The following is a 25,868-nucleotide window of genomic DNA, read 5'->3' as shown; positions in this document are numbered from 1 at the left end:
CTCTGAAGTCAAGTCGCCTCTCCCCAGTCAAGCTGCTTCTCTCCTCTACTGACTGAGTATGGGGTCTATACAGGCACAGGATGGCAGGGGGTGGGGTGGGCCATAGGTAGTTTTGGAAAAGGCTACATTGAATTGGTAAAAAGACATTAATCAGAAAGAACCAATGGGGAGAGAGTGGGCAAACGGGGATAGAAGCTCTCACTTTGGGCAGAGGGTTGCAGGGTTTTCGGCTGGAAGGTGGGGTTTTGCCAGGGACCCACCCCTGTCTACCTAGAATTTCTCTGCTTCCTGCCTCTATCACTTGACTCTTAAATATTTCAGTGTGCATTTCCTAATAATAGGGACATTCTCTCACATAAACACAGTACAATTACCAATTTCAGTAACATTTTCATTAACACCTAATACTTTTTAACTAATCTATTCATTCATACTCTGACTTTATCACTTGACCCAATGAAGCCCTTCGTAGAATTTTTTCCCTCCAGCACTGGATTGAATACAGGGCCAGGTGTTGGATTTAGTTGTCAGGTCTCCTTAGCCTTCTTTAACCTGAAACATTCCCACAGCTTTCTTTATTCATGACACGAACATTTTCAAAGAATAGAGTCCACATTCCCCGCCACCAACTTTTAAAACTAGAATGTTCATCATTTTGGGTTCATCTAATAATTTGTCTCATAATGAGACACGTTATATATTCTCAGCAGAACTATTAAAAAGAGTGATCCTGTGTCCTTTTCAGGATATCATATCTGGAGGCCTGGGATGCTCATCTGCCCCACGTAGATCACCTGGTCAAGGTGCTATCCAATTTCTCTACTGTGTAATTAGTATTTTTCCTTCTTATCACTAGTGAGGAATATATGGGAAGGTACTTGAAGACCATCCAAATATCCATATCTTGCTCTTTGTTTCTCTGTTGAAATTTAGCATTTATTGATAATGCTTGCTTGATTCTATCTTAACTGTCACAGTTGCAAAACGATTTTTCCAGCTCTCATGCTGTCTTCCCATTTACCAGTTGGCATTCAAGATTCTGCTGTAAACATGAGTCCTTCCTTCTCCCTCATTTATTTATCACTGGTATAAACTCATGAATTCTGCCCCCTGCCATGCTTAAAACTCATTACTATCCTTAATTCATTACTGTCCTTAATTGTTTTGATAATCAAATTGTCTTAGATTTGGCTATTGAGAGCCTCTTTAAGCTGGCTCCTTTGTCTTTATGACATGTTTACATCATTTTTTTCATTTCATTTATTTATTTAGTTTTTACTATTTCCTTACTTTCTGGCATAACAAGATGCTGCAGGCTTAACTTCTATCTTCCTTGCCCCTTCCCTGCAAATTCCTGGGTTTTACTTCCTAGTTTGATTTTGATTTACCATTTAGTCTTAAAATTATAGAAAACCTCATCTCCCCTATTTATTTACTTACTGGCCCTCTGTCTTAGCTACTCATGCCATAAATATTTGTTCCTTCTTTTCCACATGCGTGACACTGGCCTAAATGCTGTTGGCGAGGATAAAGAACTTACAGGCTAGTTTCAGAAAAGGCCTTCTTCTCAAATCAGGTTTTAAAGTAGAAAATAGGTGGGGAGTGGTGGCTCATGCCTGTAATCCCAGCACTTTGGGAGGCCGAGGTGGGCAGATCACCTGAGGTCAGGAGTTCGAGACCAGCCTGGTGAAACCCTATCTTTACAAAAAAATACAAAAATTAGCCAAGTGTGGTGGTGCATGCCTGTTATCCCAGCTAGTCGGGAGGCTGAGGCAGAAGAAATCTCTTGAATCCAGGAGGTGGAGGTTGCAGTGAGCCAAGATCATGCCACTGTACTCCAGGTTGGGCCATAGAGTGAGACTCCACCAAAAAAAGAAAAGAAAGGAAAAGAAAAGAAAAGAAAGAACTAGAGAACAAAGTTTTAAATAAAACAAAGAAAATATAACAATCAGGCTAGCCATGGTGGCTCAGACCTGTAATCCCAACACTTTGGGAGGCTAGGCAGGAGGATCGCTTGAGCCCAGGGGTTCGAAACTAGCCTGGGTGACATAGCAAGACCCTGTCTCAAAAAAAAAAAAAAAGAGGAAGAAAGAAAGAGAGAAAGAGAGAGAGGGAAGGGAAGGGGGAAAGGAAGAGAAGGAAAAAAAGAGAAGGGAAGGAAGGAAAGAAAAAGAAAGGAAGGGAAGGAAGGGAAAAGAAAGGAAGGGAAGGAAGAAAGGAAGGAAGGAAGGAAGGAAGGATCTTGGGCACTATGTGCCAGGCAGGTGCTACAGTCTGGAAAGGGTAAACCAGAGACTGTCCCTGAGTTTGTGGAACTCAGGGTTCAGGGTTTAGCAGCAACAAAGGAAGAGGAGTTTCCTGATGACTGTGTAGATTCCTGGGTCCCATCCAAGAGATCTTGATTCTGCAGATTTGCAGTTTGGTCCAGGAGCCAGCATCTTCATAGTTTCTCCTATTAATTAGAAGATTTCTAGTACTGAAGTTTGAGAATGATTGGATGAGTAGCTGTAAATTGGAGATTGAGGGGGCTACCTGGAAGAGGAGGGGCTTGAGCTGAGGGTCCAAGGTCAAGTCACAGGTCAGCAATGTCCACAGGACCCAGATCTTGTAGAAACTGGAAATTAAGGGCACCCCACCAGAAAGTGACAGCATCAAAATTTAAGCCCTTCACTGGCTGGCCTCCAGCCAATGCCTGTACACAAACTGGGCTCACTGAAATACTCATGCTGCAAGTCAAGGTCCCCAAGTCTTTGCTCTTCCAAGTCCAAGGCCATTTCAAATGTCACTTCCTCTTTACTCCAGACAGACAGGCTTGGGCCAATTTAATTGTTCCCTTATCTGTGTTTCCAGAGCACTTTTTACATTGCTTTATTGTGGTGCTAATCCTGTATCGTTGTGCTTTGTTTACATTTCTGCCTAGACTAAACTCAAATATCCCCAAATAATCTGGGATGGAAGGTGTTCATGCTCCCTCTTTTGCAGATGGGAAACCTGCTGTTCAGTGAGGTGAGACTTCGAGAGAGCAGCAGGGCGCAGGGTGAAGCACCTTGGTTAAAGCGACTTCTGTCACTTCTCAGCCGCAGGACCTTAGAAAGTTTCTTAACCATCTGTGCTTCATTTTCCTTGGCAGCACAATGCAGGTGATAAGCAGTAGAAACTGCCACCGAGGCAGGTTATGTGGCCTCAAGGAGTTAATATATGTAAAACTAGAAGAGGGCCTGGCAAATGGCAAGTGCTGTGTAAATGGTTATTAAGCAATTAAAGTCATGTCACTGGAATTCAAATCCAAGTCTTCAGATGATAAAGCTCCTAGATGCTTGTTCTATTTTAACTTTGTAGGACTCCAAGTTTTCCCGAAAAGTAGTAGTTGTCTTAGAAGCAGCAATAAAAGGAAGCTGGTTTGCAGTAAAAGACATTCAAGAGATAAGAGGAAGCAAAATGTTCCAGCCAACTGCTTTAATGAAGGCATGGACCAGGGAAGAGAGCAGATTGTCAGTTCTCCTGACCCTGGGTCTAGAGCACACACGGTAACACATTCATGCAAGGACCACCAGGGTAGACCTTGGGAGCTGGTCCCTCTGAGTCTCTTTACACGTCTTTCCTCTTAAGTCAGTTGTGGGTTAGATATTTGGGCCCCTGAGGTGATGTGCTACAAAGACTGCCTGCGCATCCACAGTTCTGCAAGACGGTGCCATTGACAAATGGAAAAGGTCAATTATTGCTTTGTGGAGCATGACAAAAATATTTGCTGATTTCCTGAATCTTAATGTGTGTTGTGCTACAATGGGGATTAAGAATAAAGTTTACATTTCCAACGCAATGATCATTTGTATTTTTACTTAATGCTACTTATAAGATGATTGCACAGATAGAATCTATTACCATTATTATTATTATTATTACTGTAAATATAGTTTAAAATGGTGAATTAAATTGTGATCGATTTTGAAGATGATATGCAGAACAAATGAGTGACGAATGTATGCGAAAGTTTTCAGTTTAGGGACCAAGGGTAGACAGTATCTACATGTGGAAGAGTTTCAGTGATTAACCTTTGCATCAAATATTAATAACTTAGAATGCTTGATCTTCCTAACTGGGAGCTGTTTTAGAATAGCCATTCTCAAACTTGAGCATGTGTCAGAATCATCTTTAAGGCTTATTAAAATACAGGTGGGGCACGGTGGCTCGTGCCTGTAACCCAACACTTTGGGAGGCCAAGGCAGGTAGATCACTTGAGTCCAGGAGTTCAAGACCAGCCTGAGCAACATGGGGAAACCCAATCTCTACCAAAAATCCAAAAATTAGCAGGGCGTGGTGGTGTGGGCCTGTAGTCTCAGCTACTACAGAGGCTGAGGTGGGAGGATTGCTTGAGCCTAAGAAGTCAAGGCCCCAGCGAGCCAGGATCATGACACTGCACTCTAGCCTGGGGGACAGAGAGAGATCTTATCTCAAAACAAACACCCCACAAATTGCTGAACCCCATCCCCAGATTTTCTGATTTAGGGTGTCTTGGGTGGAGCCCATGAATCTGTTTCTTTATTATAGTAAGTTCCCAGGTGATGTGGATTCTGCTGGTCCCCAGAGAGTTTGAGAACTATTGACTCAGAACAAACATCCCGTCTCTGATAGCGCCTTTCCACCAGGTGAGCTGGAATGCAACGTAACTGGATTTGTTTTAAATAGGCCACCTTACGCAGTCAGATTTCCCAACCACTTTTAGCATTTTACAGACCAAGAGAGCCGTGACTTCATTATTTCTCACTAGAAGGAAAAAAAATCATTTGTCTCTCTGTCCTGGGATTTAAAAAAATTTTTTTTAAAAAAAGATCACAAACCTTAGGAAGATTTTAAAGGAATCTTATAGTTAACTGTAGCCTTAGCTGCATGTTTCTTGTGTCTTAATAACTAAACGCATTTAGACTTCTTGCATTTCCCAGTACTCTAAGGAAATCATTGAAAAGCTTCTTCTTCATCTAGGTTTGTCCTTCATTGGGACCCTCTTGGGCTAGTGCGCTTCGAGGTGATGACCAGCAGGTGGCGCTCTGCATCAGTTCATGGGGGCGGCCTGACTCGGGGGAAGGCAAACACACAAACCAAGGGGCCTGCTTTAAATCCTCAAAGTAAAGGTCCTCTTAACCACTTGTCATAAAACACCCTGAGACGCCCGTCTTGGAAAATCGAAGTGTCAAGCTCAGCATCTTTGCCACATTTCAAACTAGGTAATTACCTTCTCTCCCAAAGGGAATCTGCTTTATGTATTTGTGTCCTTTCTAGGTTACAAGTTTCCCAAAGGCAATGATCTTGCCTTCCACTCACTCCATACAATGCTGAAGTGAAATGCATATTTTACAGTAACAATTTAATTATTCTACATTCCTCTGAGCTACATGATGACCTGTTACATAATTGCCAGTAATATAGAAATGTGCCTGCCTCATACAAACCCTTGCAATCCATGGAAGTTTTTATTTGACCTAAGAGTAAATTGCTTATTTACTTCTCCTTTACAATACAAAAAGCAGAGCTTTTCCCCGCCATCCCAAATTATAAGTCGTAATCAAATAAACAACACTGCATTTCAGTCTGTCATTTTTATTAAGCCTGCAGAGCTGGTTTTTTTTTTTTTCTACACACGACAAATACTTTGATATAATCTAGGATAATAAAATAGTTGAACAACTTTTTTTTTAAGATTTATATTTGTATAGAAACAATCTGTGGAGCTCCTCACCTCGAAATGAAGGTGTCTAAAAACAGTGGTTCATCAGCATTGCTTTAAATAATTGTTTGGTTAAAAGTTGTGGTTTCCATTCTCAACCAAAATGTGTCTCCATGCAGTTTTCCTTGGGTCCAAAGCTTAAGGCCCTGGGAAGGAGGCCAAGAAAAAAAGAATGGCCACTCCTTTCTGTCCTTCCCTTGTGTGGAGGACAGTCATTGAAACAGGGGTGTTACAAAACCCAGGAAGAAAAGAAATCAATTGCACATCTCTAGTTTGCAAGCATCAAAGTCACAACAAGTCTTTACACAACAACTCCCTATCTGTGGATATGAAATTCCATCATGACCGCACAGTGCCTGCTTGCCCCTAAATGTTCCTGTCTTCTGCTAATCATGTCAGTTACCACAGATGGCTGTGGCCGCAAGCTCTCCCTTAAGGGCTGGTCCTCTGTCACCTTGAAGTGCCAGCCCTTGAATTATGCCACTTGGATGCTATGCCTTGGTACCCAATAAAGGTCTACCATCCCCTAAGAAAACCCTTACCCCACCCCCAAACCCCCAAAGTGCCTAAGAGTGAAGACGAAGATGCCATGGAGACGGTGTCTTCAGTGAACACCTCCCCAAAGATGCCCGGGGACTCGGGCCTATATCATCCCATTGATCTTAGTCCACTCGTAGATGTCCTGTTCGCACACTATGTCGGAGTTGATGAGGAGGTATCTGTCACCTACACAGAAATGCTTCTGACAGGCGGCACATTTGAAACATTCCAGGTGATACACTTTGTCTTTCACCCGCATCGTCATCTCATAGGCACGAATCCGTTTGTCACAGGATGCGCAGAGACCGTCTTGCCCAAAAAGCCTGGGGCAAAAGAAAGAAAAGCTAAGAAGACAGTGAAAGGGACAATCCTGGAAGACAGGGCTCAGGGATGAGCCCTAGAAAGGAGGCCGAACTTTCAGGATGTCAGGAAGCCAGGAAAGGACAGCTCCAGAAGGAGGGCCGGCTAGTGCAATCTTTCCGAGCAGGCAGAGGGAACTCAGATGAAACTGGCATTTGGATCTGGCGTAACTCCTCCCTTTTCTGAGCCCTCTCTCTGTCTGCAGCAACTGCTCACCATTCCCCTGGGCTGCCCCCTGGCTGCTCCTCTGTGGGCGAGACTCTCAGCTGATGTGATCTATGATAAGGAGTTAGGCAAGTATTACCTGTCCCCTCCCAGGGGAACCCTCATTTCAGAAGAGCAGCTGGAAGGAGACCCTAAGGGTCCCTCTGAGAGGGTACTGACCAGGAATGCAATAAAATGGGCATTCTTCTGAGGCTCCCAAACTCTATCATATCAACAGCCACGGATTCTACCCATGGGGAGAGCTGACCTTGAATACCTCCGTAAGCTGCAAAGCACATCTCCACCTGCTTATTCGCTGCGGCCCCAGCTGCTGGGAGACAGGGACTTCCACAGAAAACACGCAGTACAGCTAATCGCGCCTCTGAGATATAGAGGACAAACAGCATCTCTCCGCCATGAATGGAAGATCTTAATTCATGGCCCTTGCTGCCCCATTGTCATGAATCAAAAGTGAAACTTTTTTTCTGACATTTAAACCAAGACTCTGCCAAGCCTCAGTTGATCACTTATTTCAGGCAGTATTCAGTGTCAAGGTGGGAGACAGAACATGGCAGGGCTCAGTGCAGTGGTTCTCAAAGTGTTGGTCCTGGGACCAGCAGCATCAGCACTGCCTGGGAACCTGTTAGAAATACAATTTCTCAGGCTGGGCGCAGTGACTCACACCTGTAATCCCAGCACTTTGGGAGGCTGAGGCAGGCAGATCACTTGAGCTCACAAGTTTGAGACCGCCCTGGGCAACATGGTGAAACTCTGTCTCTACAAAAAATACAAAAATTAGCCGGGTGTGGTGGTGCATGCCTCTAGTCTCAGCTATTAATACTTGGGAGGCTGAGGTGGGAGGCTTTAGCCCGGGAAGTGGAGGTTGCAGTGAGCCGAGATCATGCCACTGCACTCCAGCCTGGGTCACAGAGCCAGACCTTGACTCAAAAAAAAAAAAAAAAAAACCCCAACAAATTCTCAGCCCTCCCCTCTCCCTACCCAACTGAAACACCCTGGGGAGAAGGCCCAGTAGTCTGTGTTAACGAACACTTCCGGGGGACTGGATGCAGGCTGACATTTGAGAATCAACAGCAAAAGTGCAGTAACACAAGTACCGGAAGCAGAGTAGACCCAGCTTCAATGTCCTGGTCCAGCCCTGAGTGACCCTGGAGAGACCTCTGATTCTAAGCCTCAGTGAAACAGCAGCCATCATAGGCTCCACCCCACTCAGCTGTTAGAACAACCGAACGAAGCATGTCAGGGCACCCATGGTCAAGGGCTAAGCCAACGCTGCTTATGTTTTAACACATTTTGGGTGTATTCCCAGTTGCACCAGTCTTGCTGCAGGAAGTAATTTTCACTCGTGGCTGAAAACATAGCATGTTAGCAGGTGGTTTCTACATAAAACCTTTAGGACAGTTTTAGGTGAGTGCTTGCTCTTACTGGAAGTTCTGATTGATTTCAGGATATCAGAGAATCAATTGGTACATTCTGAGAGGTTGTAGGAGACGTAAGGGCAGTTGACACATTTTGCAATATTTGGGCAAAATTAATGGAATTGAGAAGAGGTGGTCCATGAGTGGAGAGCTCATTGTTCGGGCCAGGGCCAGCTAATTTTCCTCTGAATCCTGCTTTCCATTTGAAGATTTCCGAGTGTTTCCAAAGCACCGCCTGGGAGCAAACTCATTACTGGGGGAGAACATTTTATCCCAACATAGCAGATGGTGGAGCGGCAGGTAACCGCCACATTGGAGGTCACGGAGTGGAAAGACAGTTCTGGTTTCCTGACTGTTCTGTAAGTTAAGTTTGGGCCTGAGCAAGGATGAACGACTGAGAAAACAGTGTGCATGGCATGAATCCAACCGCCTGGGGTGGGCGATCCTTAAGGAAGGAGGGAGCTTATTAAAGGGAAGTCAGGGGGTAAATTACAATCCACATCAGGCAGCTAATGAAGGGAAGGACAAAGGACGAATATGTGAGAGACAAGTTCAGGTCCCAGCATCACCTCTAACTTACCAGGTGACCTGAGCAAACGGAGTCCCCTGCACAGGCTTCCGTGACGTAAGCCGTAAAGCAAGGGAACTGAAAGAGAAGGCCCTTGTAGCCCTTTCCAGCTCTGGGATTCTGAGATTCTAATATTAGCAAAAAATAAGCCAGGAATTGACACCTAACTTGAACATTAACCTCTGGCACCAAGAATTGGTATCTTAGGCTGGATATGCCAGAAGTGGCCCCTGAGGCAAGGATTTTTGTGCCAGTGATTTATGAATGATGCATTCTCAGGAAAAACCTAGAAGGCAGCAGGGGAGGCTGGAGGGAAGGGGAGGAGGCCAAGCCAAGTTGTAACCTCAGGCAAAGTCCCTCAGAGGGGAGGGACTCTGGAATATAAGTTATGCCTGGCTTCAGGCAAGGCTGCAGGGCTTGGTACTCCCACCATATCTGTCACTGGTTAAGGTCCATTGGGGGTGTAGCGGGGGCAGGCATACTTCTGGCTCTAACAGATTCAGGTGCTGGCTGTCAAAAGCAAAACCACTGCCATCACCACCACCCCACCACTCCCAGCACACTAGAATTAGTGAAAAGGGATCCAAGGAGATCTGGCTCGGCACAGACATGAACAGCTGCTCTCAGGTTCCCAACAACACAGCAGAGTTGAGGTTCCGCACGGGGGTCTCATGAATATTTGAAGCGAAATGTCGGAAAAGAACTGTAACAGGCAACTCAGCCACTGGAAATCCTCATGGGGACAAGTTATCCTAGGGGTGAATTAGAATTCAACCCCATTACAGGGCTCGTTCAGTCACTCTTCCAACTTGCCTTGTTCAAAGATCCTGCCAGATATACCAAGAATGCAAGTAAACAAGATCTTGGCTAAAGGACCATCCCTGAAGCAAAAGACAATTTTTCTCCTCTGTCAAGAGGTGTCCCATCTTAAGCTCTCTGCTGCCCATTTTAATAACAATAATATAAATGTTAAAGGATGGCTGGAAATGCCTGCACTAACGCAGAGTTAATTAACATGTTGCCTAGGAATGTGGCAGGGAGAAGAATTATTTCATGTCACCAAGACACAAGTTAATTAACATTGGGTTCTCCCAGACTGGTTTTTTTTTTTTCCTTCCTCTCCTTTTTGAAAATGGAAAGGATTAACAAGCCCAGGCAGCAATGGTTTTATTCCTGAATGTTATATAAAACGGTAGAGATAGGGAGAAGCCGGGGCTCTTCTGACCTTACTCAATCTGCACTTCATTTAATAAGATTCAAATGATTTGACAGGGATGGAGTCAAGGGTCCGATGGGATTCATTTACCCGTCTACCTTCTCACTGACTTGGCAAAGTGGGAGTGAGCAAAACCAGGTCTGTATTTATCCCAGTTCTATTTTTTGGGACTTAAAAAAAGGAAAACTGACCAAAATTATAAGCATGATCATTGCAAAACCCTACTTATTTTCTCGGAACCACCATATCTGCAAGGACTGCAAGGACTTTATCTGGGAATTCAAGAAGGACAAAAGGCTTCTTCCATCAGTCTTTAGGTAAAGCTTCCTTCACTGTGAAACTGCCTGCAGTTTTTTGGTTTGGTTTTGTTTCTGTAACGTAAAATGCTCCGAGGGCAGGTTCGAGGGGAAAAGCTGGCCCAGCAGCCAAGGGCGCTGAGGTCTCAACAAGCTTCCATGGGTTGGATGGTCCGGGTGCATCAGGGAAGCATGCCTCACAGACCCTCTGCTCCAGGAAGACGGAGAAATCCTGACAGCTACACAGTTGAGCAGATCTGACAGTAGAGGGCACAGAGAGTTACCTCCACAGCAGCTCCTCGGAAACTAGAAACGCTAGTACATTCTAGGCAAAGGCATTCACAGAGTGCTGGAAAATTCGGATGGCCAACGGAAGCATGGGAGATGTCCTCAGCTCCTGTCTTACTTGGCGTGGTCGAGTTCCTATTTTACCCTTCCATTCTTCCATCCCTTTGCTCATTAGATTGGAAAATAATGATTACGCCATAAGGATAAGTTATAAGAGCAGCTAACATCTATTTGATCCATACCGAGTCAAGTAGTTTATCTGCATTATTCCATCAAATCCTCCCCACATCCTTAGAGGTAGGTGCTATTATGATCCCCATTTTACAGATGAGGAAATCGAGTCTTAGGAAGGTTAAGTAACTTTCCCAAGGCCACTGGGAAGCAACGGTGTTGGGACTCGAACCTCCAAATGCCTGCAGGGCCTTTGCCTTCTGTTCTTCAAAGACTGCCTTCCTGCTATGAGTCAATGCTTGGAGCTCCACATGCTTTCTATTGTTAAATTTCTCATCATATAATACTGGAGTCATACAAAAGAATATTTATAACATATATATGTGTGTGTGTGTGTGTGTGTTCTGAAGCATTCAAATGAGGTCCTCAGAGCCCACCTCCTAAGTTAGAAACACTCCCAGTTCCTCTGATCCTCCGTGCGTACTCCTCCTCAACCCCATCCCCTGGCTTCTCCCGCTCCCCAAGGGAACAACTTCTCTGAATTTTGGGGGTGCAATTCTCTTGCCTTTAAAGATATTAGTATTTTACCACATAGGAACGTAACCCTGAAAATATGCTTCTCAAACAGGAAGAAATGCCCTCTGCTTCTCGGCAGGGGAGCTGAGACTCAGTTTCTGCAGCCTGACCTCTTTCTATAGGTGTTGTCTAAGCCTGGAACAGGGTCGGGGGCAACATGCACAGATTGCAGATGTTCAGGGACCACCCAGCCTCCCTTCCGAGGGCCCCAGTGGAGTGCCGCGGAGGGTACCTGAGATAGTCTCTCCGGCAGAGCTTCCGGCCCAGTTTGTAGTAGAGGCGCCGCCCCACCTCGCCCAGCCGGCAGCCACAGAGGTCGCAGCTCAGGCAGTCCTCGTGCCAGTACTGGTCGATGGCCTTCAGGAAGTAGCGGTCCCCGATATTCTGCTGGCAGCCGCCGCATGTCAGCAGGGACGGGGGGATCTGCAGCACCTCATCCACTGGTTCCCTGGAGAGAAGGCCAAGCATCAGGGACAGCCTCACCAGGGTGAGACCAGCACCGGGGCTCCGAGATCATTTTGGGCCAGACAGGGTACCTCACCTGACTGCCTTTTGGTGACCTAAGGGAGAAGGGACAGGACAACACATCCCTTGGCCAGATTGCAGAGTCCCAACCAACCTTGGGTTAAGACGGAAGAGAGCCAGACCTTACTCCCTAGATCTCTAAGAAGTCAACACAAGGCACCAAGAGGCATCAAAGGCAACTGCAGGTGGCAATGTGCCCCTGCCCATGCCCAGCACTACCTGGGCACCTCTGGTCTCCTTCTGCTTTTTCCCTCTCTCCCCGCTGACTCTCCCTCTCTGTCTTCACAGATTTCCCTCATTTTCCTCCTCCTATACCCTGAACCCAAGGGCACTGCCTAACCTCAAAGGAGGCACCCTGGACTAAAAGAGTTGCTCACCATCAGGGCAGTGGACGACCCAGAGAGCTAAGAATCTGCAAATCCCCTGTTGAGTAAAGTGTCATCCTCCCTCCAGCCCTTCCGCCCCGCACAAAAGCAGAGGTGAGGAAGAAAGAAGAATGAGACCAGGCTGCTTTCTCTTTCCAAAATAAAAATTCCATCAGGATATAATAGGAATTCTCCTAGTTTTACTCTTTTACAGAAATTCCATTTTCCATTCTTCCTACTGAAGGAATACTTGGAGGAAAATCCCACATTGTAAGGCCATTGTTACACTTATGAAGAACATCAAATAGGCCTTTCTTTCCTTACCTGAACATTTTTATAACAGTAAAGCTGATTCGGATAAAGTTGATTTGAGGAAGAAAATGAAGTGGGGGCAATGATTATTTCAAAGAGAGTGGAAGGCAATTAAACAGTCATTGACATCTCAATCCAGCAATTGTTAATAGGCTGTGACACGCGTTCTTTCATTAATGTGCCATGCATAGTATCTCCTGTTCACTTTGCTTCACTGGAATCTGAGTACTTTTTTAACATTTAAAAATAAATAATTTTGCTAAAAGAAAATAAACGAGTGGAAGGAATTATTCTAGTGTCCCCCAAATGGGACACAGGAAACACTTAATACTTGTTGATTTGTAATAATTAGCAAGTGTTCTCTGGAACCTTAAACACAAATCTATTTCTAAAAAATCTATTATATTTCAAAAAACAGACCTTCTTCCAACCATAAAATTCGCAAAGGGAGTTTCCTCCTGGGTGCCCTGCAGGTATAAATCCCTGTCTCCTATTTCTAACTAGTACTAACTTACCAGGTGACCTTGTGTCCTAATTGGTCTGAGCCCACAAAGCCCAGCAGTCATTATACTTGGGGATAGGAGGCTAGGTGGCTCAATGTCTATAACACTCTGACAACTTCAGAGGATTCTGTCATGTGAAGAATGAAGCGTTTCTTGTGAATATTTAGGAGTGCTAAAGCCATGCCCACACTTTCTAGATACAATGTAACAGCACTTCATGAGATTATCATCTTTGGAACAAGAAAATGTGAAGCTCAAGTTAGTTTATCTGGGAAAAAAAAGAAATTGCCAGGCACAGTGGCTCACGTTTGTAATCCCAGCACTTTGGGAGGCCAAGGCAGGAGGATCACTTGAGCCCAGGAGTTTGAGGCCTGCCCGGGCAACATGGCAAAATCCTGTCTCTACAAAAAATATAAAAAATTGCCCAGGCTTGGTGGCATGAGCCTGTAGTCCCAGCTACCCAGGAGGCTGAGGTGGGAGGATCACCTGAGTACAGGAAGTTGAGGCTGCAGTGAGCACTGCACTCTAGCCTAGACAACACAGTGAGACCCTAGCTCAAAAAAATCAAAACTATAGTTTCTTTTTTTTTTTTTTTTTTTGAGACAGAGTCTTGCTTTGTAGCCCAGGCTGGAGTGCAGTGGCACGATCTCGGCTCACTGCAAGCTCCACCTCCTGGGTTCGCGCCATTCTCCTGCCTCAGCCTCCCAAGTAGCTGGGATTACAGGCATCCGCCACCAGGCCCAGCTAATTTTTTGTATTTTTAGTAGAGACAGGGTTTCATTCACTGAAGCCTTGCTTTCTTTCCTTTGTTTCTACAGATTGTATATAAGGACTGCCATTTTCCCTTCTAACAAGTAATACCCTAGCGTTTTTATGTGTATCAACTCGGAATTGCATCTCTTCTCTTTCCACAGCCCATGGTCTTACTCTGGGCTTTCAAAACCACTCATGGGACCTCGACAGACATTGGATGTCCCGATGCAGATGCTGCCAAAGGATTGTGAAAGAGGATAATTTGCCCTTAGCTGGTGCAAAACTGCCTGGAATTCAAATGAACTGCTCTTGTTACTCACAGGGGAGGCAGTGGGGGCCACCAGTGGCATAGCAAGAGAATCTCTGTGTTCATGAATTCTGGCTGGCTTTCTGTCCAAATGTTTCATTTGCATATAGCTAGGCAAGTCTCCATCTGTAATTTGGAGATGCTGATTGTAATGACCCAAGTCGGCTTTGAGGAAGTACACAATGAAGCATCTAGTAGGATACTGGACAACAGGAGGAACGTAAAGTAAAAGAGTTATGGTGATGGCCTGAGATGAGATGGAGAAGTAAAGTATAAGATATGGGCTCTGTCTTTCTATAATTAATTGATAATATCACATTATACTTAGTGGGCAATCCAAGACGATGAATGAGATTGATTCACCCTCAAATTAATATTTTATATTCTCCCAGACCCTTATCTTGAATATTACACCTGAGTATCATTTCAGCCTGGATTTCTGGGATAATCATAACAATTTCTAAGGGGGTGGAGAATGTGCTGCTGCAATTTCTCAACTAGCTTGTCCCTCTTTGATCAGAAACTATCTTCGCTGGGCAAATAGTGAAGTGAAGGAAGGAGCTGGTGAGCCTCCAGCAGTAGATACCTGCTGTGTTAGGAAGTTAGGATGTTTCAGTTTTCTAACCTCAGTGAAAAAGCACAAACTTTGAAAGACGCAAACTTCCTTCAGGGAAATGAAACCTTCAGATTTACCTTCTATTGAAAGGATTAGTGACTAAACTCTGCTGATCAAAAAGGCATGAGGCACCAATTCATCCAATTCACTCCCTTATTGTGTTACTATGATCTTGCCCAGTCTCTGAAACTCAAAGCTCAGTTGTAATTTTAAGTTTATTTTTTAAAAAGTGATCAAACCACCCTTTAAACCCATTGTTGACATAAACATACTTTAAAAAAAAATGTTATTTTTCTCCTGAGAATTTGTTGAAGGAAGTGGGGGTTTTTGCTACAACAAACCTAGCTCATTACAGAACTGGTGTCTTAACCTTCAAGACGGAATAGTGATGTTTATATTCTCATTGGATGGTGGTACTTCCTGTGTTTTATGAGAACATGCTGAGCTTTTATGCTGCTAACTGAGGGTAAAACCCAGGTAAATAAACACCATAGAAAGCCGAAATTGAAGGGTGTATGTGTGTGTGTGTGTGGTATTTCAAGCAGGAAAGCACAATTCTTTTAAACCAGGAAAAGAAAAAACAAAACAAATGTCTCTTAAAAGCACAAATGGACAAGTCATTAACCAGCTCCTTTGGTCTTGTGTAACAAATCCCTTCAAAGGATTAGAGGGGGACTTCAAAGGAATAAAAATTCTCAAAACCAGACAGCTAATGACTCTTAAAAGGGCATTTGCGTTGACAGGAAAATGATATCTTAAACACCCCTTGCTACCCATGTTAACACTAAAGAATTGGTGAGAGATAGAAAAACATTCCAAACCAGTACGAGGCTCAGAAAACAGATGCGGTCAATGCTCATTAGAGCTCTGGTTCCCTGACCCCAAACCCTTTTGAGACTATGCTAAAAACTACGAGACTCTGCTCCCTAGAAGAATTCACCTGTACACAAAATGGTGCATTAACTTTCGAGGTTCACAGGCCCCCATCGGTGGACCCCGAGGAGGGCTACACGTACTCAGATTTACTCCGGATTTCGCTGCTCTAGAAATCCCCGGAGGCCCAGAGCCAGCTCCGAGGTGGACGGTCGGACCCCTCACCCGCCCGTTACCCGCGCGGCTGGCAGCGGCTCCACCTGCGGACCGGGAAGGCGGCCGCTGGGGACCCCGGAGGCCTCCACTTGGAATGTTCCCCTTTCCAAGACCAAATGGACAAAGAGAAAGGGCCGAGAAGGAGAGGTGAGAAGGGAGCCGAGTCAAGCACGGAACGCTCTCCGGACTGCACCTGCACGCCTCCAGGCTCCCCTTGTGCCTGCTCCCGTGCAAACTTTCTGGCCCGCGGTGGCTTTAGGCAGCGTCCTGATAGCCTGGAGTGGCCCGCAGAGGCGCCGAGCCGACCCCTCTCCCTGCCGCCCACCGCCCAGTCCCTCTCCCAGCGCCCTCGAAGTCACCCGGGAGGAAGAGGGAGCCTAGCGCTCCGCACAGGGGGCCAAGAGCACGCCGCAGGTGCGCACCTGGAGTCCCCTCGAGGGCCGCCCGGGTCCCCCAGCCGCTCCAGGACGCGAGGCCGTGGACACCGGGGGTGGCAGGGGCAGGGGCGCCGCACTTACTCTGAAGGGTCCAGGCTCTTCCTTTCGATGGCCGAGGACATTGGGGAGGGAGGCGGCGTGCCGGGCGGCAGGGGCGCTCCCTTTGTGGCGCGGGGCTGGCCGGCTGCCGGGGCTCGGACCCCCTCGGGTGCTCGGGCGCCGCCGCCGCCGCTCCTGCGCCTCCGCTTGCTCCGGCGCTCCGGCGGCGAGCTCGCCCCTCCGCGCTCAAGGACAGTCACCGCGCTCCCTTCAAATGCCAAAGAGAGAGAGCGAATCACCGGGCTGCGGGCGCGCCGCGGCCGAGGCGGGGGCCGGGGCGCGCAGCCTGGCCCCGGGCGGCTGCAGCTGCTGCTGCTGCTCAGGACTTAACCTTCCATCCCGGTCCCGCCGCCTCCGCCGCCCGGTCCCTCTCGCGCGCTGTCGCCGGCTCCGCGCCGCCCGCGGGGATGGTGCGCGCCCGCCCGGCCGCCCCGAGCCCCTCGCACCTTCGGCCCGGGTAGCGGGCGCTGCTCGCAGCGGAGGGCAGAACGGGGGCGGCGGCCTGGGGGCGGGGAGAGGACTGTGCGTCTCTCCCCGGGCTTCCTCCTCTCTCGGGAAGGTCTATTTTCGCTCAGCTTCCCTCTGTCTCTGGTTTCATTTCCTTTTTCCTGATCACGATTCAAATACAATAGAAGGAAATCACATTTAAAGAGACAGCTGCCCGGTTCCCCCACCTCCCCTTTTTTCTTCTTCTTTTTTTTTTTTTTTTTTTTTTTTTTAAACGGGGCTCCTGGGGATTAGCAATACAAACAGCAGCATCAGGACTGACTTGGCTTCTTAAAGGGGCCAGTGTCGGGGACGGGGAGATCCGCTCAGCTAACACCTCTCCCTGGAGAGGAGGCTGGGCAGCCACTAAATAATTCTTCAGGGCTTCCCCCCTTCAGCCTTTCCCTTTTGGTTTAACTAAGGCAGAAAGTAACCCACGAACAGCTCGAGCAAGCAAGAAAAAACAAGAATGTGAAATAAGCACCTACAGAAATGCAAGTGTTCCGAGTGGATTTTGAGCCCGTCCCAGGTTCGAGATCCCAGGTCCACGGACGCCGAGCACCGGGATGCCCCGGACAGCGCGGCTCTGCGGGCTACCGGCTGCGGGCTCCAGGCTGCGGCCGCGCTCTGCAGAGGCGATGGGGGTGCGCGAGCCGGGACTGCACGGGCTGGGGACGCCTGAGCAGAGTCAGGGCAGCTAATCCCAGAGGGAGGGTGGCTGGGAGGGACTTCGTGGGGCCAGGGCTCCTCTCAGTCGGCTGGTGTCGGAATCCCCTCCCTCAGCACCTTTCAGAGAGCGGACTCCTGCGGTTAAACTGCCCCCCATGTAAAGTGCCAGTAGTACCCCGACCAGAGAAAGTGTTTTTCCAGTGATCCAGAACAGTATTAGGGAGATTATTTTGCCCTGGGTCAGGCACAGAGAAAGAAGGCGGACTTGATTTGGGGGTTCAGGCTTCCCCCCTCAGCCTCCTTCTAGAAAGAGGTAGGAACACAGAGGGTAAGAGAGGGGAGGCCAATAGTCTGCCCTTCCATGGAGAAAACGTTTGTCTCTCCTGGGCCTCAGAGGTCCTTGAAAATATCTGCGTTCAGAAACCCAAAGGCCTATTTGTGCGTGATGCCAGTCACTAAGGCTTGCAAAGAGGGAACGTACTTTCAGGATCCATAGTTTTATATGATCAGTCTGGATCACAGGCATACATTTTTGTTCCCATTTTCAAGATGGCACATGGGCCTGGATGAGCTCACCCTGAAAGATGGTAGTTGAAGTCAGAAGTGAATCCCTGAGTGCTTCATTTTCCCTGTTCAGAGCCAAAGCTTCATGACTTGTTACAAGTATAACCATAGTTTACTACTGCCTGCATGCTTTTGTCATTTTCTGGTCCCTGTGTCCCAAGGCTTGGGTCCCTCATGGGTATAATCAAAAGCTGTGTGTGTGTGTGTGTGTGTGTGTGTGTGTGTGTGTGTGTATCTCAAAGAAAGCCTTAAGAGCAAATTTTTGTCCAAGTGGAGCCTTCAGTATACAAAAAGACTTTTTTTCGGCTGTGCTCGGTGGCTCATGCCTGTAATCCCAGCACTCTGGGAGGCCCAGGCTAGCCTGAGCAACACAGTGAGCCCCCATTCCTACAAAAAAGAAAAATAATTAGCTGGGCGTGGTGGTGCTTCCCTGAAATCCCAGCTACTCAGGAGGCGGAGGTGGGAGGATTGCTTGAGCCCAGGACGTTGAGGCTGCAGTGAGCCATGATCGCACCACTGCCCTCCAGTCTGGGGAACAGAGTGCGACCCTGCCTCAAAAAAAAAAAAAAAAAAGTTTTTTTTTTTTCCCAATAGACCCTTGTTTTTAATCTAAAAAAGAAAATTCTTAGAATTTTAGGCAAGCCTAAACTATGTGATAAATATGTAACCTACCACACTACCACACTACTTCCATTTCTAACAGAAATGAAAATAAACATATAGGTTGTGATGAACAGTTTACCTACTTTAACCAGTCAATGTGGTGGTTAAATGCTGGAATTTTGGAACCCAACTGCCTGGGTTTGATTTAGACTCTTAAAACGTATCAGCTAGCATGGCCTAGGAAAATTATTTAATCTGAGGAGGCAGTATGCGGTAGTAGCTCTGGAGTCAGGCTACCTGGATTCTAGCCCACCCTTGACCACCTGTGTGAACCTGGGCTCACAGCAGGAATTTAAACTCCCAGTATCCTGGCCAGGCTCAGTGACTCACACCTGGAATCCCAGCACTTTGAGAGGCCAAGGTGAGCGGATCACTTGAGGTCAGGAGTTCGTGACTGGCCTGCCCAACATGGCGAAACCCCATCTCTACTAAACATACAAAAATTAGCCGGGTGTGGTGGGACATGCCTGTAACCCCAGCTACTCGGGAGGCTGAGACAGGAGAATTGCTTGAACTCCGGGAGGCGAAGGTTGCAGTGAGCCAAGACTGCCACTGCACTCCAGCCTGGGTGACACAGCGAGACTCTGTCTCAAAATAAATAAACAGATAAACAAACAAATAAAATAAACTCCCAGTATCCTCATCTGTAAAATGGAGATGACAGTTCCTATTGCCTAAGTTATTGCGGGGATTATATGAGTAGTGCACAAAAGGGTGGCACATAGATTTGTAATGGCATGGGGGTAATAACAGATATGAGGTTGTTTGCATGAAAAGCAACTGGTATATAGTAAGCACTCATAAATGGCAGCTGCTATGTTATGGCAAAGGGCATCATGAAGATAATTTTAAAAGAGCTTGACATTAAATTTAAAGGTGAAATGGGGGTTTAAAATAAGAATTGCCCACCCAAATTTGGAAACTATTTCCTGTGTTGTAAAAGCAGGAAACAGGATCCCTTCACCTCACCCCCTTCTTCTAAATAAAACATGTAAGCGTTTTCCATTTTCGTGTTCATTATAGTCGTGACTAAATGACCTGTTTGCATCTGCTTGGGTGTTGTTTGTTTGTTTTTTGAGATGGAGTCTCTCTCTGATGCCCAGGCTGGAGTGCAATGGTGCAATCTCAGCTCACTGCAACTTCCGCCTCCTGGGTTCAAGCAATTCTCCCTGCCTCAGCCTCCCAAGTAGCTGGGATTACAGGTGCCCACCACCACGCCCAGCTAATTTTTTGTATTTCTAGTGGAGATGGGGTTTCGCCATGTTGGCCAGGCTGGTCTCAAACTCCTGACCTAAGGCGATCTACCTGCCTCGGCCTCCCAAAGTGCTGGGATTCCAGGCGTGAGCCACCGTGCCTGGCCACATCTCCTTGTTTTTATTTAATCTGATAAATTATTACTTTCCTTGTTACAGTTCTGCATGGGGCTTAAGTCAGTTGTTAAAATAAATATATCCTTGGGTTCCAAGAGGTAACCTCGGAACAGCCAACTTCAGGGCATAAAGTTTCTTTTTAATAATATGCTTCTACTTTGACCTGAGAGTGTAAAGAAAAAGAGATTACTGCATATGACTTTGGGTCAGTTTCTTATCTTGCACAACTCTTTGGGGAGAACTTCCTTAGAGAAGGTGAATATTTGAAATGGTATCTTAAGATTTCAATTTCACACACAGTGGTTGTAAGAAATAACTGCCTGCCGGTGGGATTTCATTCCTATTCAACGGGTAATTAAATTGCTCAAATTTAAGTTTAACAGTTAGTATCAAGTCTCAAAATGTGTTTTTATTATGAATAATTTTAAAGCAATCATGACCTTATTGTATCCTCCCATAACAACTAGTACATGCCTTATGCAGAAGAGAGACTCAGGAACTGTGAGGTGATTGGGACATGTAAAACGGTTCTTTAAAAGTTGAGGAAATCTCTATTTGATCCCTGCCAGTGGGACTGAAATTTCATTCCTTTTCCCTTTCCCCCAACTCCTTGCAAATCTTCAATATTCTAAAGTCTAGAAAATGTTCAAGTTTTCCTTCCTGAATAAGAATGCTAGAAGAATGAATCAATCTACATCATGGCTCTGACCCCAGATGGATCATTTTTTTCCCCCTGTGGGCATTTTCTATTCTTTTCGCTTATTACATTTACAATTGTTTTCTAGGGAAGAGCAGATTCAAGTGACTAAGGTTACATTCCTTTGTTAAAATGGACTTCTGGTAGAAATGAAAATGCAAATATAATTGAGAAGATCCCAACATTATGATAATTTACCTCTCTTTTTTTTTTTTTTACAACCATTAGAAGCCAAGTTGCAACATATGCTTTGTCACTTGTGACATTCCTATATTAAAATATGACATTTTGTTTCTAAATGTGGCATTCAGGAACAAAAATAAAGATCTGTCTTAATAGGGGTTCAGCTCCCATGGATAATTTTTTAAACTATTCAGTTGTCACAGGCATCTTGCACTCAGACTCATTTCAGAACATTTCAGGACCAGCTGATAGATAAGTTTTCACAGATGTTAGGCCTATTAGTAACCTTAGTGATAGGCAAATTCGGTTTTCTGTATAGTGAAGAGCCCAAAATACATCTTTTAAAAAATCCATTTCAACTGAGTCTTACGATGAGCGTAGAAGCTCAGCTGTTTGCTAGCTGTGTGATCTGGGGGAATTTACTTCACCTCCCTGAACCTCAGTTTCTGTACCTGTCAAGTGGAGGATGGGGGCAATCATAATGTCACCAGGGCCAGAACTAGGATGAGGCCACTGGGGTGCCTGCTTGCCTCACAGGAGTTTTGAGAGGATTCAATAGGATATGTATAAAAATGCTTTGCACAGTGATGCTGCACAGTAAATGGTCAGAAATGATAGCTGTTGGTATTACCCCATCTTTCAGAAGTAATCACCACTGTATCAGGAAGCAACAGTCTCCCAGCCAATCAGGACATCCGCCAAAGAGTGCTGAGACTGGGGTGCTGTAGAAAGCGCTGAAGTTCACCTAAGACCTTGGCAGGCCTCAGGCCAGAAATGCAGGGCTGTGCCCATTTGGGGGCCTGGGTAGGCTGCTGACAGCTGCATTGCTTCTCTGCTACACTGACTGCTTCAGCCACATCCCTGATTCTTCATCTGATTTTCCCCCTTCCAACAACTTTCAAACCACCATTTATAATTTTAAAAAGAAGCCAAACAAAGCACTGAAGGAGCCGCCCCCAAATGTCACCATTTCTCAGTGAGTTCTTAGCAGTGTTAAGCTCATAGTGTGTCCTAGTGGAAGGGGCCTGAGAAATGGGATTTTCTAGCTTGCTCCTTGTGCAGTAGGAGTTTGAAAGTGCCTCCCTAGTGGGTGTCACCCACCCCGCTCCCACTGCAGCAGTTCTGCGTTCATTGACCTTGGGCGTGTTGCCCAACCTCTCTGCATTTGAGCTTCCCCATCAGTAAAGTGGGAGTATTCAGAGTACCTGTCTCATGGAGCTGTTCTAAGGAATCTGTGAAATGAAGCAGATCACAGAGGAAAGTGGCACACTGTCAGCTTATATGGAAAATTTTGCTTATAAAAAGAGATTCTAATTGTAAAATGTTTGGGCAGCCGGGCACGGTGGCTCACGCCTATAATCCTGGCACTTTCGGAGGCTGAGGCGGGTGGATCACCTGCGGTCAGGAGTTCAAGACCAGCCTGGCCAACATGATGAAACGCTATCTCTACTAAAAATACAAAAACTAACTAGGCAAAGTGGCCAGCACCTGTATTCCCAGCTATTCGGGAGGCTGTGGCAGGAGAATCGCTTGAACCCGGGAGGCAGAGGTTGCAGTGAACTGAGATCGCACCATTGCACTCCAGCCTGGGTGACAAGAGCGAAACTCTGTCTCAAAAAAATGTTTGAGCACCTATTGATAATTCAAACCCTTTGATGGACAAGGTAAATGAGACATACAGGGTCAACAGTTCCTTCTTCCGCCTCAGGCAATCGTCAGACTGTCCCCACCTTCTCTCTTGGGTACCAAACCCTGGACTTCATTTGCTGCTTCAAGTTCAAGGTGGGAGTCAGAGCCAGGTGAGCTGACTCACTGAGCTGTCTTTATGCTCTTTGTTTATACAGTCTCTCTCCTTTCTGTAGCTATGCAGAGGTACCACACCTGAGTGACACACCACAGTGCCTGGGTCCCCGGCACAGCATATTTGAGATCTAAACTCACTGTGGCCTGGAAGGCCCTATTATCTGGCTTCTACTGCCCGCCCTGTCCTTTTCTCCAGCATGCCCCTTCACTCTGTCTGCTTGAACCACACTGGCCTTCTTCCTAGTCCTTAAAACAGACCAAGCTTACTCCTACTGTAAGACTTTTGCACTTGCCCTTCTCTCTGCTTGCAATGCTCTTCCCCTGGATCACCCCATGGCTCCCATGTACTTCATTCAGGTCTCTGTTCAATATTTCATCCTCAGAGGGGCTTTATAAGATCCTGTTTCTCCTCACTCTCCATCCCTGTTATCCTGCTTTGTTTTTCTTCCTAGCATTACCACTGCCTGCTCTTTACTACAGATGTATGTGCAGGGTTTTGGTGTGTGTTTTGTTTTGGCCTTTCCTCCCAGCTAGAATGTAAACTCTGTGAGGGTAGAAATTCTTTCTGACTTGTTCTCAGTTGTGTCTTCAGCACCTAGAATGTGCCTAACTGTGGCTGGCCCTCAATAAATATTCATTAAAAGAATGACTGTACAAATGGCAGCACCATTCCGCTTGGCCAAAGCATGCCTGCATGATGCCCCCTGGGTGAAAGTGGAGAAGGAACTTCAAGGTCCTTTGTTTTTCTTGAGCATCATTACTGGGAGAAGAATAAGGGTCCAGATACCATTTGTATTTGGGCCCAAGAGTTTGGTTTGGGAAAGAGATCAGGCTTTTGGCTCCCAGGAACAGAGAAACGGTGGTGTCTAGAAGCCACAAGGCCACTCTTTGAAGCCTGACTCTCCACTGCAGAACCTCTACCCTCTCCAAGGACTGAAGTGTAGAATGCAGTCAATCATATGAGTAAAAGCAAAGGCTTTGGAGAGAGAAAGCCTTGTGTTTGAGTCTTGGCTCCTTTAAGTATGTGGTTTTAGGCAAATTAAACAGTCCTGAACCTCAGTCTCATCATGTGCAAAACAAGGATAATAATATCTTCATTACGGGTTGTAGGAATAAAATGAGATCATGCATGCCAAATGCTGAGCCCAGTGATCAACATGGAATAAGTGCTCAACGGATGGCAGCTATTATTAGAATTAATTAAGCAAAGAGAACCTCAGAGGACAATAGTCAACCAGGGCAGGGCTTTCTTGGATAGACATAGATGGATAACTGGAGTTCTGCCCTACAAGGGCTTAGTTCAAGCAAGGTGGGGTCAACATTCTTGCCTGGGGAACAGAGTGTCTTGTCTTACCTCTCCCAGTATGTTGGCCTCCACGGGACAGGTGAGTTAGGTTCACAGAGGCCTGGCCGAGGCTCACATTCAGGAAGGCAACATAAAGAAGGTGCTGGAAGCCATTCCTGGCCATTGGCTCTTCAGAGTCACGTGTCACTGATCTGAGACATTGCACCCCAGACAGGATTTCTATTGGAGGAAGTGGGGAGGATGGGGACAGGCCGCTGCTGGGGAAGCTGTGTTTTCTGGCATTTGGGCCATCAAAGGGCGCTGAGCCTGGCAGGGGAAGGTGATTCTGACCTTTCTGATGGCACTTGCCCCTACAAGCTGTCTCCCGATTCTTTTTTTTTTTCTTTTGAGACGGTGTTACGCTCTGTTACCCAGACTGGAGTGCAGTGGCGCGATCTCGGCTCACTGCAACCTCTGCCTCCCGGGTTCAAGTGATTCTCCTGTCTCAGCCTCCTGAGTAGCTGGGACTATAGGTGCACACCACCACTCCTGGCTAATTTTTGTATTTTTAGTAGACAGGATTTCACCATATTGGTCAGGCTGGTCTTGAACTCCTGACCTCAGGTGATCTACCCGCCTTGGCCTCCCAAAGTGCTAGGATTACAGGTGTGAGCCACCGTGCCCAACCTGTCTCCAGATGCTTAAGCGACAAACCTCAGCAAGAAAGAGTAGAGCTGGAATCTCGTCTATGATGCTCCCTAGAAACACCCATTGTTGAGGGAGGTATCCTTTGGCAAAAAACAGAGAAAGAGCTGCTTGTTTTTTTCTGCTAGTTTTTGCTGCTTCCCTTCAGTCACCCATCATGTGTTTTACTGCCACACTAACTGATCTGGAATACTGTTTTCTTCCCCGTCAATACCATGCTCAAGAATTTGCAATGGTTCCCTATCGTCTATGACCATCCACAAGTTGCTTAACCTCTTGAGACCTCAATTTTCTCATTTTATAGAGAAAAGAGGCAGACTGGAAGGTTAGAGCTGAAATTCTATGTGTGATTCTGTCATTCTAGCAGGTCAAGACCACATTTCCCATGCTTCCATTAAAGGCACCCTGTAATCCTGCTCACTCCATTGATCCAACTTTATATCCCACAGTCCTGGACCCTGAACCTTCCCATCTAGCTTGTTCTCCTCTCTGATCTTAAATATCCTGCCTCTGCCATTTATGTGCACTGTGTTATTCTTTTCTCTCTGTTGGGGATGTCTGCTTTCTCCCTGTTCTAAAGCTTTGGTACTACAATAGTAGAGTGATTAAGAGTAGAGGCTTTGAGATAAATAAACCTGGCTTCAAGTCTCTGCTTTACAACTTACTATCTGGGTCATCTTAGGAAAATCTCTGAGCTTCAGTGCTTGCAATGATCAAATAGACAATGATAAATGTAGGGTTAGGAGTAGTCATTGAGATAATGTATGCAGTGGGCAGAGCACAGTGCTTAGAACATAGTAGGTGCTCAGTACATGGCAAAGATTATTGCAGTTAGTATAAAATCCTTTCCAGTCTTCTCTGCTTCTCCAAATCTTGTCCAATGTGGACCCAGATCAAGCTACATCTTTACCCTGAAGGTTTCTCTGTCCCCTGAAGCTCATGGTGGTGATCCCTTTCTGAGTTCTTATAGTCCTTGGTCCTAGTGCCTAGCTAGGTGCCTCATTAGATTCTGCCTTGCAATGCAATAATTTCACGTGTGTGCCTGCAACATCTTGCCTTA

General features: G+C 46.3%; 1 protein-coding gene across 2 annotated transcripts in view; it reads right to left on the bottom strand.

Annotated features, from left to right (window-relative positions):
* Window positions 1–5,579: 5,579 nt before the first annotated feature.
* LMO2 (LIM domain only 2) overlaps window positions 5,580–25,868 on the bottom strand; it is a 34,506-nt gene continuing 14,217 nt past the window's right edge. The window contains exons 1-5 of one of the 2 annotated variants that reach the window (XM_025356299.1): window positions 17,358–17,455; window positions 16,715–16,991; window positions 16,366–16,591; window positions 11,610–11,825; window positions 5,580–6,585 (exon numbers count right to left, since the gene is read on the bottom strand). In XM_025356299.1, coding sequence (XP_025212084.1) covers window positions 6,366–6,585; window positions 11,610–11,825; window positions 16,366–16,591; window positions 16,715–16,721 — 669 coding nt within the window. In that variant the 5' untranslated portion in view covers window positions 16,722–16,991; window positions 17,358–17,455 and the 3' untranslated portion in view covers window positions 5,580–6,365. Of the gene's footprint in view, window positions 6,586–11,609; window positions 11,826–16,365; window positions 16,592–16,714; window positions 16,992–17,357; window positions 17,456–25,868 lie in introns of those variants that run through there. The other variant, XM_025356298.1, reaches the window with a different exon arrangement.

The sequence above is a fragment of the Theropithecus gelada genome, chromosome 14 (assembly GCF_003255815.1).
Source record: "Theropithecus gelada isolate Dixy chromosome 14, Tgel_1.0, whole genome shotgun sequence".
Taxonomy (NCBI): domain Eukaryota; kingdom Metazoa; phylum Chordata; class Mammalia; order Primates; family Cercopithecidae; genus Theropithecus; species Theropithecus gelada.
This window is presented reverse-complemented; position numbering and strand designations above follow the sequence as displayed.